Raw genomic sequence first — 15,638 nt, 5'->3', positions numbered from 1 at the left:
CCTTATGCCACAGGCTCTTCTAGATTGTCTCTTCCACGTCTCTAGTCATTTTAAAGTCTAGGAATAATAATATGTTAGCTAGCTTTATTGGGAACTTTGTATACACCAGACACGGTATAGCCACATTATTTGCATGATCTCACTTATTTCTCACAGCCTAGAAGATAGGGACACTGCCTGCAGTGTATTTATCACGTTTCACTTCTTACGGAACAGAACATAACAATATTTATGACTAGTTATTGTCAGATGTTCTTATTGTCTACATGTGGATTTGCCCACTCTGACAAGTAGCCAATGCCCTTTACTTCCAGCTTTATTCCACGCATGCTGCTACGTTTCTTCCCAGGGCATAAGTGAGATTGTGCTTTGGGAAAGCAAACTCGTTTAAATCTCTTCCCAAAAAGATTGTAGCTATAAGATAATTCTGCACATACATACTCTGCAGAAATGATTTTTTTGTTATTCGGGTTTTGGATTCTACGTGTTTATGCTGTTTTCCTTCAACCGTAGATGGTACCTTTGTGCATTCTTGTCTCCTCCATCAGATTGTAAACTTAGATGCAGAAGCTTACTCTACACCTTCTGCTCATATTTTAAATTTCCAATTGCTAAATTAATAAATAATAAAATCGTTAATACAAATTTTTCTACATAGAATATTTTAATTAATTAGTTGAATTAATTTTGTATTAACTTCTGCTTTACTTTTCTCTTTTCTCATTTTTCAGGAAATCATTTGCCAGAAGAATACTGTGAGTATTTTACTTAACCCTTCCAGAAACTTTTTTATCTTTTCTTTTCCATCAAACTGATCTCTGGTATATTTTCCATTTCCACAATTATTAATTTCTATTTCTTTTTTTCCTCTTTAGAATTTCTAACATATCAATATAAATATGGGTTATTTTACATAAATATTGCTTTATAGTGAAACTTTATACTAATGGGAGATGACACTGATACATGTTTTCTTCTATATATAATTATGTTTTAGAAAAAAATTTCCATACTATATTCAATTTTGTGTAATTATGAGTGTTACTAAAGCAGTGTATATACATACACTGATACACACACATATGTATATGTATGTCTATCTGTATATATACATATATAGATTTCTATGTCTATATATACACTGTATATATACACTATATATACAAATTATAAATATACATATACACACATATATACACATGTACACACACACATACGGAGATTTGTATCCATATATTGATATATACATACCTCTATCATCTTTATATTGGTACTGACTTAAGTTCCTAAGTCCTTTCGTTTCTTTTATAATATCACACACATTCTATTCTTTTTTTTAAATTAAATTTATTTATTTTTTATTTATTTTTGGCTGCATTGGGTCTTCATTGCTGCCCACGGGCTTTCTCTAGCTGTGGCGAGTGGGGGCTAGTCTTTTTTTTTTTTTTTTTTTTCTTTTGCGGTACGCGGGCCTCTCACTGTTGTGGCCTCTCCCGTTGCGGAGCACAGGCTCCGGACGCGCAGGCTCAGCGGCCATGGCTCACGGGCCCAGCCGCTCCGCGGCATGTGGGATCTTCCTGGACCGGGGCACGAACCCGTGTCCCCTGCATCGGCAGGCGGACTCTCAACCACTGTGCCATCAGGGAAGCCCAAGGGGGGGGCTTCTCTTCATTGTGGTGCGCGGGCTTCTCATTGCGATGGCTTCTCCTGTTGCGGAGCATGGGCTCTAGGTGTGCGGACTTCAGTAGTTGTGGCACACGGGCTCAGTAGTTGTGGCTTGCGGGCTCTAGAGCACAGGCTCAGTAGTTATGGCGCACGGGCTTAGTTGCTCCGCGGCATGTGGGATCTTCCCGGACCAGGGCTCAAACCCGTGTACCCTGCATTGGCAGGCAGATTCTTAACCACTGCGCCACCAGGGAAGTCCAAGTTCCTAAGTCTTGTAAACCACACTTTAAGACCTTTGAAACCACACTTCAAAGTTCTTACCCTCCACACAGAATTAAACAAAAGTTAAAAAGTGATAAAAATAAATTTAAAAATTTTAAATGCATGAAAGATAATTATAATATATTCTGAAATCAGCCTTGTTATGCCAATGGTTTTTCATTTTGGAAGGTAAGCCAGTATTTAAAACCTTAAAGAATGTATCTCTGAAACTTAGAGTGGAAATAACATACTACATAAAGATCTGCACGTGATTCCATTTAAGATGAGGATAAGATTAAAATTACAATGGGTAAATTTCCCTTAGATTGGAAATTTAAGAGATAAAGATTTAAGAGTTCAGATCAGAGACTCATTGCAGCATAAATAATGTTGCCATGATAAACTCATTCTTCACATCTCAACAGGAAATGAACAATTACTGCTGCATGCATCAATTCGGTGTAACAGATTTTGTGAAGCAAATGTTGATGGAACATGAACTGTGTGCCAGGTTTTGGGCTTGGTGCCACAAGAGACTCACTGTGAAGGCTGAAAGTAGAGACAGCCCATTCATAACTGTCTCAGGAGACAACAACTGAGAAGTGCCAGAGTCTTGCTGGGGGAGAAGGTCAAGCAAATAAGCAAACAAACAAATTAGAAATTAACATAAGGTCGTGGGTGCCAAAGAGTGGGCGCCCCTTCCCTCAAGCGGGGATGGAAGATCTTTCAGAGGAGGTGGCATTTACCTGAATGGCAGGGAAGAGCTAATCATGCCCAGTGATGGGTTGGATGTGTGGGGAAGCAGGTTTATAAGTTGACCCTACACTGCACGTTATGAACAAGTCACCCATTGACTTGAGTAAGCTGCTGTGTTTCTGGTGCTGGGTGTCCTTCTCAAAAGTTGAGTATTTTGAGCATATGTTTCAATATGTTTGACTGCTGAGAGCATATCTTCCCAGGTTAATTCATTTTCCATACATACTTATGTTCACCTTTACGTAACCTTTAAAAATTGAAAAACAGAATTGGCATTATTATTTTTTAAAACAAAAGCAGTGAAGGTAATCGGAGAGAACACATTTAGATTTTGAGCTCTGTGTTTTTATAGCCATGAAAACAAGCATGGGCCGGAGAGATCAGCCTTGTTATTTTATGATCATGCCTTAGTATTTTGAAATGTAAAGAAATGTGCCTTAGTCTTTCTTTTTCAAGAAGTAGGTTTAAATATTTTAGAATTAGTATCTTATTAATAAAACAGTTGTTGCACTTGATCACACAGTCATTGTTTTTATTTGCTTTGGATTATTATTTATTTCAAACTCGGGGTTTGGTAGCAATCTGTAAAAAGAAATTGCAGTCATGATATTTCTAAGTTATACATGAGCCAGCTTGGGAAATAAATGTTCCCTTATTATTAGTGTTCATCATTTTGAAAAAGTGCTTTTCTCAGCAGCTGTTATCTTTTTAAAAAACACGAAGGGTGGGAGGGAGGTGCAAGAGGGAGGAGATATGGGGATATATGTATACATGTAGCTGATTCACTCTGTTATACAGCAGAAACTAAGACAACATTGTAAAGCAATTATACTCCAATAAAGATGTTAAAATTAATTAATTAATTAATTTAAAAAAAACAATCTGAAGTCCACTCCCCGCTCCCCGCTCCCCGCACTCACACTTTCTCCCTGCTGCATGCTCGCTGGGCTGGCTCTCAGCTCGGGCCTAGAAGCATCCATGTGCCTCCTGCTGTTTACTGCTCTCCCCCTTTTTTGGCCATAAACAATGGGACATTGAAAAAAAATATTGCCTTAGAAGCACAGGGAAGAGACTCCAAAAAGAGCAGTGAGGCCAGGAACTTGGGAAAGCCTTAGCATGCTGAATACCTTCAACAAGGATTCTGAAACCTCATCCCATGGGGTTTGAAGACAGTTTCAGGAATCTGATTTCCTCTGCTGTTTGCATGACTCTCATTTTCTCTCTTTACCCGCCTGCTGCTCAACACACACCCAGACATCTGATAGAATTAGTTTTACACAGATGCATTATCCCCCAATATCCAGTCTCTCAGTAATAATGTGTCCTGGTTCATGTCTTATACACAGATACACATGGTATTAAGGCTTTTGAGGATACAGAACTTTATCCAGCAGCAGAAGAAACTCTAAAAGTGCTTTTCTGGTTTATTGGCTTCTCATCTGTTTGTCCTTATTTTGTGACTTAGAAGATTCAGAGCCTTTCTTTGTAATTTTGAGTCCAAGTGCTTATATAAAACAAGAGTATTTGATTCTGTGGCTCTTTTATATAGCTCCCTCATAGTTTAAGCTCCAGAAACTTTGGAAAGCAATCTCTTGATATACTTGCCTTTCTTTTCTGTTTAGACAGTAGCTTGGGTAAAAGGATTAAAATGGTGGACCTGCTGTGGGATCTTGGTAACATTTTAGTAGCAGGATATGTTTATTTTTCCTCTTCCCCACTAGTCTTCCAATTATTGGTCCATCAAGGAGAACTTGCAAAAGGAACAATTTAATGTGCTTGATTTAAAAATCAAATCTCAACCTTTGGAGGTTCTTCTCGCACTTTAAATGGAAGTCACGTCCAGTTTCTGCTTCATTACCTGAAATACAAGTGCCTCAAAGAATAACATGTTCATAAATAATTAAACCTAGCCGTAAGGGCATTTGACACTTCTCATCTGTTTGCTACAAGGCAGTAACTTGGCTCTTGCAGGGGTCTGTGCAAGGTGACCTGAGGCAAAGGGGTTGATGTGCCGGCAGGTCAAGGCCAGGCGGGAGGGTGCCCAGCCCCCAAGCCATAATGGCAGGCCCTCTGGAGAAGGAGTTCCTGGACTGGAGTCCCAGACACATCACAGCCCAGCTGTGTGACCTTGCCAAGCCTTACCTGAACCCTCACCTGTAAAATGGAGACAAGATCCCCTCCCTCAGTGGGCTGTTGTGAATGTATGGCCATTCATTCCCCAGCACATGCCAAGGTGAATAAATGTTTGCTCTCATTCGTTTAGTTCAAAGGATAAGAGAAGTGATGCCTCGTTCTCTGTAATTTTGACATGGAACAAATAATTTGGGCTCCTGGATTCCCTAGAACAGTGATAAATAGAGTTTTCCACCCATCTCATTCTAGTTTTCAGCCCCTGCTTTTTGCTTTCTCTATGGATTTTTCTCTTAGAGGTCTCTCCCATTTCCTCAGATCCAGCCATGCCAGAGAATCACCAGGTCTGTATTTTGGCTTGAAACTCTTTTACATTCCAATCACACATGTCCAACTCTGTTTTGGACATTATCCCTTTAGATGTCCTGTTCCCCTTAAATCCCAACCTTTCAAAAGTGTGCATGTCACCCTACCCACCCCAAATCAAATCTCACCCACTTGAAGTTCTTCTCATATTTTAACTGGAAGTCAGGCTCTGTGTATAATTCGTTACCTGATACGTATCAAGTGCCCCCGAGTGTAATCTGTTCATAAATAATTAAGTCTGGTTCCGCCTTCTGAATTCTTGCTTTTTGTTAAGGATCCCACTCTTCTTTAAGGAGCCCCATTTACAACGGTAGAGTCACCTTTGATGCCTTCCTCTTCATCTCTCTCAATATCTGTAATCAGCTGGCTGGTCTCCATGAGTTTTTCTTCTTGAAGTCAAGTGCACACGTCCACTGTTGCTGCTGTCAATCTGGTCATGCTTTGTAGCTTCCCACCTAATTTCCTTAAATCTCGTTCTTTCTCTTTCAGTTCTTTCCGTTTTCTGGCCAGACTGTCAAAATGCACAACTTTGTTTATGTTTTCTTTCCTGCTCTGAATCCTTCCATGATTCCCACTGCCCAGCATATAGAGTTTGAAACCCTTATCTATTCGCTTCTCCTTCCCTGAGCCCTAAGCTCTGGTTAAGACTCGCTTACTCAGGGGTGTCCAGTTCAATTTCTCCTTTACACTTCCCACCTCCACTTTTGTTTGCACTAGTGCACCCTCACTTGGCATCATCGGGAGCGGACAGAAGGCGGTGCTGAGTGAGCGGAGAGTGGCACAGGCTGAGGCTGGAGAGAGAGGCAGTGTTTGGATAGTCAAGCCCTTGTAGGCTACAGTGACCTGTTTTATCTTCATGCCAGGAGCAAACGAGGGGGCTTGAAGCACCTGAGGGAAGTCATCTGATATAGGTTGTTGAAAGATCACTTTGACAGCTGGGTAGAAAATAGATTGATGGGCAAGAAGAGAAGCAGAGAGCCCAGCTAAAAGCCAATTACAATGGCTCGGGCCAGGTATGTTGGTGGCATGGTCTGCAGTGTTGGCAGAGAAGATGGAGGGAAATGGACCAATACGAGGCGGAATAGACAGGACTTTGATAGGCTATGGAAGGAAATGGAAGCATCAAGGATAACTTCAGGGTCTCTAGATTTAGTAACTGGGACACTAATGGAGCCACGACTGCGATAGAGCAGCCTGGAGGGGAGCAGTTTATCCTGGTATCACTCACACATTGCTGTCACGTGGGCAGCCCTGAAATGTTAGCTTGTATCATTTCCATGTATTTATGCTGTGTCTCTCTGACTAAAGTTTAAGTTCCCTGAAGGCCAAAGGCTGTGTTTTAAGCTACCCTGTTTTACCTACAGCATATATCATTTTGCCTTAGCCATGAGAAACGGTGAATAAATATTTAATCAATTGATAGAAACTGTGCCATGCTTTTTTTCATCATCTGTAAAGTCCTAATTATTTGAAGTAAGGAATTAAAGAAATTGGAAGAGACTTCCGTTTCCATAGGTCATTAAATAGGAAATGAGGTTTTTAAAAATTTACCTTCACATTCAGGATTATTATTTAAAAGTAGGATTTAGGGTTACGTCAGTGTGGAGTCTGCAGGCCAGCTCAGCACCTTCTGGCGCCTCCTCTTTCCACAGATGTGCACTGGGAACTACACATGTATTCCCTACATGATAACTCCACACAACAAGGTCTACTGCTGTGATAGCAGCTTCATGAAGGGCTTGACAGAGCTCATGCAGCCGAACTTCGAGCTGCTCCTTGGACCCATCTGCTTACCTCTTGTGGATCGTTTCATTCAACTTTTGAAGGTGGCACAAGCAAGTTGCAGGTAAAGTTTAGTAATGCTATTTGGTGGTGATAATGAAGTGTTCATCTGCTTCATTTATTTGTGCAACTTATCAGAGGTTTCTTACATGCAGTGCTCAACCAAGAACCAGGGAAAAATAAATAAAACCCTCTAAGTGGATAAAATAGATGCTGCCTAGTCCACCTCTTGTATTTTGTCCACTTTATTCAGAGGAGAACAACTTGAAATCAGAAAAAAAAAAAAGACTGTTAACTGTGTTGTAGAAATGGTAGAGCTAAAAATATATTCAAAGTACAGAAATATTATCTGAATAAATGTCCAGAGTCTTTTAGTGTAAGGACAAGAACTCTCTAAAAATTGCTGAAAGCACTATTATATTTTAGTTAAGAGCAATCATTTAGGTTGATAAATGATGATGCTGGATCAGAAGGAAAATGTTATATTATGTTCAAATCACAGGCACACCTAATTTATTTAGAACAATTTCTACTCAAAACAGTAAAATGAAAAATAAAGTTTTAGCATTTTAAGTGGTACATTGCAGGGTCTTGGAAAATTTATTATCTTGGAGTGTCTTTACCTTTAATTCTTACTGAAGCAAGGCAGAGTGTAAAAGAATAGGATGCCCCAGTTTTTAAATAATACCAGATAGATAAGGTGTTCATTCTGTGCATCTTAACGAACTGAAAGGTACGAGTGCTGCAGATGTCATCCGTTTCCTTATAAGATCATTGCTTTTCACTGAAATTCTTTCTAATATTAACTCCAAAAAATGTGTGTTTTCCCACCAGCCAGTATTTCCGGGAATCTATACTCAATGATATCAGGAAAGCTCGTAACTTATACACTGGTAAAGAACTGGCAGCTGAATTGGCAAGAATTCGACAGCGAGTGGATAATATTGAAGTCCTGACAGCAGATATTGTCATAAATCTGTTACTTTCCTACAGAGATATCCAGGTGAGAAGCTGCTCAAAGTCACGTCTTTGTCATGTAGCACGTTGGAGGAATGAGGGAGTGTTAATATCCAGTTTTAGTTAGCTATTAAGTCATTCATGTCACTACATGTAATTTTTTATTGACTCTCCTAAGCTTTCCATCCAGAGATTTTATGATAAATGAAGCAGACTCATATAAGTTAACCATCAGTGATTGTGAAAGACTTGTACGGTAAAGGTCTGACTTTTTCCTCCAAAAGAACAAAAAGAAAAATTTGCATGCATAGCTAATCTGCAGACAGCCTGTTCTATTCCATTAGCCTCCGGCACACCCATCAGTCAATAAGTGAAAGCTTTGTTTTGGCAAAGAGCAGAAATTTTTAGAGCTTTCCAGACATCTCTCTTACTCCTGGAATTTGTGTTGCTTGAAATTAATAGTGCTGGGCCTAACTAGATAGAAGTATGAAATGTGCAATTGATTAATTATAAAAATAACTTTAAAAATATATAAAGTAAAGCATGAACATGCAATATTATTTTTATCGGGATGTCTTAAAATTTTTAAATTATGGTAAGTAGAATGAAATCCTCTCTGAGTTGGGGCTTTGCTATTGGAGTTTTACAGTAAACTTTAAGCGACTTCTGGTTTCTTATTCCCAACCTTTCAGGCCCGAGTAAAGCTTCATGTGGACAACAAAGATTCACATACGTGGAAAAAGTGTGGCACTTAGGATTCCATGACTAGAGAGCTTACTTGTGTTGAAACGGAATAGTTCTGTTACTTATCACAGAAGTTCAATTAGTTGCTCCATGTCCTTGATATTTTGGAAATTATTTCCCTGAAAGTAATTGATAAGACCCTGCATACCAGGAATCTGGCTCCAGGGAGAAGTAAACCACCCATATTTAGACAATGTAGCATTACCATGTTAGATGGTTTATTGTTTTTTAGGTCAGATGTGGTAACTCAATATTTCTAATGTTTTATCTATATAATCCAAACCCCTTATTTAAACAAACAAACAAACAGTTTCTTCTTGGTTTCAGATTCTTCAAAGTATTCCGTGGGTTCTAGTTCATTTTTTAAATGCCCTTCTCAGATTCAGGTAGCTGGCTGACCAAAGGCATTTCATTGTCAGGACTTTCTCCCAATGGTTTAATTCTATGTTATTTTCCTCTTGTTTAAAAGGACTATGATTCTATTGTGAAGCTCGTAGAGACTTTAGAAAAGCTGCCAACCTTTGATTTGGCCTCCCATCACCATGTGAAGTTTCATTATGCATTTGCACTGAATAGGTAAGAAGAAAAAGTTTCCATCCACAACGTGCTAACATTTTATTTTTTAACCTCCATATTCTTTCTATGGTATGTTTTTGCTATAGCCTTGCAACCACTCCCTATTAGAATTTAATGTTAATATTTCTACTTCAACCATGTAAAATATAGGAAGCATGCATTCTGATTTTTTCTGACTTTTTTGTCAGTAAAAAAGTGTCCCTCAATGCTTGTATATTTAAATTCTAAAAATTCTTTTTCTTCTCTGTCAAAATTTGTATTTGCTATTTATATATTTTTTAGGATTTTTTAAATTCCATGGATATGATGTTATCTTTAAATATACTCAACACCAAATGATTATTTACACAAAAAGTAACTAGAGTAGGGATAGTTATATCTAGGTGAACATATTCCTAACCAGAAAATATGTTCACTGGGATTGCCCTGAACATACCTAATTATAATTAAAACTCTGTGGGACACATTTTAGGTCATGTGTCCATGAATCTTCTAGGACCAGGACTAACACTGCTGCTTCCAGTCCTGCCTCCACGCCTTCTGTTGGCATCATGGCTGGCACCTGCCTCAGTGCCACTTTCTACCCAGAGTCACCGTGGAGGATCATCCCTGCGCTGGCCATAGAGAGGCCTAGAGCACTGAACTGTCCAAACCTTAGTTGTGCTGTCCTCTGCCATGGCGGAGAGTTGAATATGTATGTAATTACTACAACTGGAGAGAATGATAAAAAGAAAAAGGGGGGGGACCTCACATCTATCATTCATTTGCCATGAAGGTTTAATTAGTTTACCGATGAGGAAACTGAAGAGGTGGAGTAAGCATATCATAAAACTGGGGCTCAAACCCAGATCTAGCTGATGCTGGTATTTCTGTTCTTCATCACTAGGTTCTCCTGCCTTTGTCTCCAAAGAAAAGTCAGCATGCTCTTTAACCAGAGATTGTGTGTTTCCTTTTTTATCTACCCAAACTCTAGAAATTGCTAACTTTATCAGTACATGTATAATGAAAGTCTATTTTATCTCCCCGTTTATTAAACATCTTTTTCTTTAGATTTGGCAGAGTGAGATGAAACCTCCAGAGATTATCTGTTCCAACTGGTTTTCAAATAAATCCTTTTTGAAAGATGAAATGAAAGATGGAATGAAATATATTCTATATTGAAATGAAAAATGAAAGTCCATAGAGCCTCTTATATTTTCCTTTATCCATAGTTTGTCTCTGTCTTTCCTAAAATAGAATAGAATGAAATGATAAATGTATTTGTATGCAACATTATTCTAAACTCAAGGTATTTAGTACAAAGTGTAAAAAGGAATTTCATGCACAGAAGGATTTAAAATAGTAGTTGAGAATACAAATAACTCTTTTTATATAGCAGTTTTATTGAAATATAATTCATATACCATACAATTTTATTTAAAGTGTACTGTGAGTCAATGGATTTTAGTGTATTAACAGAGTTGTGTGACCATGAACACCAAGACTTTTAAAACATTTGTATCACCACCAAAAAAAACTCCCTCCCCATTAACAGTCACCCTCCCATTTCCTCTCAAATCCCCCAGACCTAGGCAACCACAAATCTACTTTCTGTCTCCATAGATTTGCCTACTTTGGACATTTCATATGATGAGCTCATACACATGTAGTCTTTGTGACTGGCTTCCTTCACTTAGCACAATGCTTTCAAGGTTCAAGAAATAATTCTTAAGAGAATTTTAATCTTTGAGAACCATCTATATGTACTTGCTGATTTTAAAATGAGCTATATAAAGCAGCTTCCTTAGATAATCAGTTGGTCACGTGTAGAAGATAAGTGACTCTTGGGTTAAAGTTGGATTGTTGGTATTGTCTGTGACTTAGTTTGCTCAGTGTTTCAGAGTAAAAGCCATTGAAACCTATAGCATCAGGGTTTTGTCTCTGTTTGGATTCCTTGACTCTACCCCATTCAAGGCCACAGACTGCATTCCTAATCTCACTGCATCAACTTAAATTTGCACAGAGACTGCAGGGAAATTGGAAGGACTATGGATGGATAAGCACAAATCTATCACCATTAGCAGAAAAGCAACTCAAAAGAAATCCTTGTTAAACGCAGTAGACATGCAATAGGATAAAAAGATTTACAGAAGACTCTCAAAATATAGTTGTTGTTTTTATCTTGCCAAACTTCACTAATGTGAATCAATATATTAAATAGAGTTTTAAAAAGATAATTGGCCTAAACTGCTTCTGTAATCTATACTGAAACAATGATGTTTCCCTCCTCTACCTTAGGAGAAATCTCCCTGGAGATAGAGCAAAAGCTCTTGACATTATGATTCCCCTGGTGCAAAGTGAAGGGCAAGTTGCTTCAGATATGTATTGCCTCGTTGGTCGAATCTACAAAGATATGTTTTTGGACTCTAATTTCATGGATTCTGAAAGTAGAGACCATGGAGCTTCTTGGTAAGTGCACAGGATAAGATAGTTGATAAATCCATAACATAAAAAATTGTTTGCAAATGAGTGTTAAATTATTGTTATTATCCTTTTGATTGTGTATTATGAAATAAATCTCACAATTTATAGCTTTAGTAAATAATTTTGTTGGAATTCATTTAATAAGGCAGAGTAAAATGGGATAAATTGGTTGAAAAGATAATGATTTAAGAAAAAAGAATTTTAAAAGATATTCTAAAGTATAATACAATAAAAATAAAATTTTGGGGAAAATTCAAGAGTCATGAAAGAAGACCTGAGTGGAAAAATATACCAAGTTTGGGCTTCCCTGGTGGCACAGTGGTTGAGAGTCCGCCTGCCAATTCAGGGGACACGGGTTCGTGCGCCGGTCTGGAAGGATCCCACATGCTGCGGAGCAGCTGGGCCCATGGGCCGTGGCTGCTGAGCCTGCGCATCCGGAGCCTGTGCTCCGCGGCGGGAGAGGTCACAACAGTGAGAGGCCTGCGTACCGCAAAAAAAAAAAAATCTATATATCTATATATCTATATCTATCTATCTATATATATACCAAGTTTGTGGATGAGAAGACTTGATATTTTAAAGATGTTAATTCTCCACAGCAGGGCTTTTCATGTAATTCAACAAATTGATTCTAAAATTTATGTGAAAAACTAAAGAGCCAAGAATGGGCAAAGCAATTTTGGAGAACAAGGTAGAGGGACTTGCTCTCCCAGATAACAAGACATACTATTACAATGTAATAATTAAGATGTTGCAGTATGAGTGCAAGCATAGACAAATAAAACACTGGAACCGAAGAGAGAGGCTGGAACAGACTGAGATATATAGATTTGAGACTAGATTTATGACATGATATGCTTCATGAGCCAGAGTGGAAAGAATAGACTCTTCAGGAATGGTACTGGGAAAATTTGTTTATCTGCTTGTAAAATAAAAATGAATCCCTAGTCTAACCCATGCACAGAAAATAAAATCCAAGTGAATTAAAGATCAAAAATTTTTTTTAAAAAAAACCTTTAGAAAAAATATTTTTAGAATAAAATATACAAACTGAATTTATGACTTTGGGTTAGGAAAGAATTTCTTAAACAAGGTATTTTTAATACCATAAACCATAAAAGATTGGGAAAACTAGAGTCCACTAAAATTTGCATCTGCTCATCAAGGTTCTGTCTTTTGGAAAGAGTAGGTTCTATTGCACTGATCGTCCTGCCAATAACAATTATAAACATTGTAAAAACACTTAAAAAAAAGTTTGAAAGCACCGAAGAGTGACTAAAGATAGTAAGAAACTGAAGAGTTTTAGATCTTTAGATGAAGGGTACTACATTAGATAAGATCCACTTTTAAATGCTTTTTCCTTTGAGAGAGCTCTCTGATCTGCAGGTACAGGGCAGTTAGAATTTAAGATGAAAATCATAGTTTCACTGGTTGGAGGAGTTAGTCTGAGGCTGCCAGAGTGCCTGGAAATTGAGTGATAGACCCCCTAAATGAAGGAGCCACAGAGAGAGCCCAAAATATAAGTATAAACTGCCCTTCCATTCTTGGCTGACCCCTGACATGTGCACATGTGGGTAAAACTCAAAGGAGTCCAGTGGAAAATAGCAGCCAGAAGGCTGGAGCTGAACAGAGATTTCAGCAGTTGTGTAATGCAGGAGAGACAGAGTTTGGAGTTTGAACCTCACCAAGTCAAAGGGGTTTGGGTAAACAGTTTGAGCTTTCCTCTGAAACTCCAGAAGGTCCAAGACTTCAGAATAAAAAAACTTCAGAATAAAAAAACATCCCAGGACTAAGGAAAATTAAGAGGAAAACCAAAACAGAGCCACCCTAATAAAACCTAAAACCAAGACTCCACATGAACAAGGTGAACTGCCAGTGATTTATTTGTGTGTTGCAACAAAATTCAACACTCTTAAGAGGAAGATAACAGAATCCAAACTCTCTACAACATATCATCCAAAATGTCTACTGTACCATCAGGAGCTACTAGATTTGTGAAGAGATAGGAAAGTATGATCCATAGTAAAAAGAAAATCAGTCAATAGAAGTAGACCCACAGACAACAAAGATTTTGGAATTAGCAGAGAAGGATATTAAAATAACAATGATAAATATGTTGAAGAGACTACTGGAAAAGATGGATATTATGGGTGAAAATATGAAGAATTATAGGAGATAAATGTAAACTGGAGAAGAACCAAATGGAAATTCTAGAACTGAAAATATAGTATTCAAAGTCAAAATTCCATCTAATGGGATTAATAAATAGGACACAATACAAGAAAGGATCAATAAACTTGAAAACAGGTGATTAGAAATCATTCAAACTGAAACAGAGAAAAGAAAAAGATTGAGAAAGAAATTAATGGTCTCAGTGACCTGTGGAATAGCATTAAGCAGTCTAACATACGTTATTGGAGTCTGAGAAGTAGAGAAGAGAGATGATATATCACGAAAAATATTTGAAGAATTAGTGACCAAATATTAACCAAATCTGATCAAGCAAACAAACAAACAAACAAAAACAGCCCACAGATCTAGGAAGCTCAGCAAAAACCCAAGCAGGGTAAATACAAAGAAATCCATTCCTCAGCACCTCATAGTCAGATTCCTGTAAAACAAAATTAAAGAACATATCATAAATGCAGCCAGGAAAAAAGATACATTATATTCAAGGGAAAGAGTGAGTTCTGACTTTTAATCAGAAGGAAGCCAAAGACAATGGAATAACATCTTTAAAGTACTTAAAGCAGAAAACGGTCAACCAAGATTTCTCTACCCAGTGATATTGTCTTTCAAAAGTGAGGATGAAATAAGGATATTTCTTGATAAATAAAAAACTGAGATAATTTGTTGCCAACAGACCTTTACTACAAAAAATGTTAAAGGAAAATCTTTAGGTTGAAGGGAAGTGATACCAGATGGAAACATGGATCTGTTAGAAGGCATGTAGAGCACTGGAAATGGTAAAAGTATTTATGAATATGTAGAAAAGATATCATCAACAAAGTAAAAAATAAACCACAGGCAGAGAGCAATGCATGTAACCGATATGGGATTTATATTCAATATATATAAATAACTCCTAAAAATACTTCAGAAAGAAAGAAAAAAGATTAAAAATGGGCATAGGAGAAGAACAGATCACTCACAAAAGAGGAATCACAAATGGCCAACAAACATATTTTTAAAAAATACAAAAAATGCTCTACCTACAAGCTAAAACAGACATACCATTTTACACTATGAAGATTAACAAAAATTTATGAATTTGACATTGTCAGTTGTTGGCAAGGATGTTTGAGAAACGGGAGTCCTAGTCCACTGCTGGTTGTGGTAGAAAATCTTATGACTACTTAAAGATTTTGGTATTATCAAGGAAAGTTGACAGTTAACCTTCCCTAGATCCCGCAGATCTATTCCTAGTTTATACCCTAGAGAAATTCTTGAAGTTTCTCTACATAAAAGTTAAAACATAAAAAAAAAAAATCTTAAAAGAGTTGAGCAAAATAACCAAATGGCAGGATACATAGAGTATGATTTCGTCTATAGAAACTTTAAAAACAGTCATACACATCTAGTAAAAGTAGAGACACATCATAAATTCCCAATTCAGTAGAATAGTTACCAGTGGGGAAGGAGTAAAAAGGGATCGTGAAATGCTTCATATGCAGCTGCAAGAATATTTAAAACATTTTATTTCTTAAGTTGAGTGGTGGGTATATCAGTGGGAAGTGTTGCTTATATTATCCTTCTGTACTTTTTAGTATTTCTAAAATGTTCCCCAAAGAGTGCCTGACTTAAAAAAAATATTAAAGGAGGTTGACTTACAGAAAGAGACAAACACCATATGATATCATTTATATGTGGAATGTAAAGCATGACACACAGGTACCCATCTACAAAACAGAAACAGACTCACAGATGTAGAGAACTGA

The 15,638-nt window shown here is 37.5% G+C and overlaps 1 protein-coding gene across 1 annotated transcript in view; it reads left to right on the top strand.

Moving 5' to 3' along the window:
• The window catches only part of MAP3K5 (mitogen-activated protein kinase kinase kinase 5), a gene marked incomplete at its 5' end in the record, with an annotated part of 215,481 nt that overhangs the window by 80,559 nt on the left and 119,284 nt on the right, over positions 1-15,638 (top strand). Inside the window, 5 exons of the mRNA XM_082668935.1 lie at positions 732-755; positions 6,831-7,024; positions 7,795-7,963; positions 9,131-9,237; positions 11,515-11,685. Of these exons, the coding sequence (XP_082525061.1) occupies positions 732-755; positions 6,831-7,024; positions 7,795-7,963; positions 9,131-9,237; positions 11,515-11,685 (665 nt within the window). The remainder of the gene's footprint in view (positions 1-731; positions 756-6,830; positions 7,025-7,794; positions 7,964-9,130; positions 9,238-11,514; positions 11,686-15,638) is intronic.

The sequence above is a fragment of the Grampus griseus genome, assembly GCF_964374135.1.
Source record: "Grampus griseus genome assembly, chromosome: 13".
NCBI classification, from domain to species: Eukaryota; Metazoa; Chordata; class Mammalia; order Artiodactyla; family Delphinidae; genus Grampus; species Grampus griseus.
This window is presented reverse-complemented; position numbering and strand designations above follow the sequence as displayed.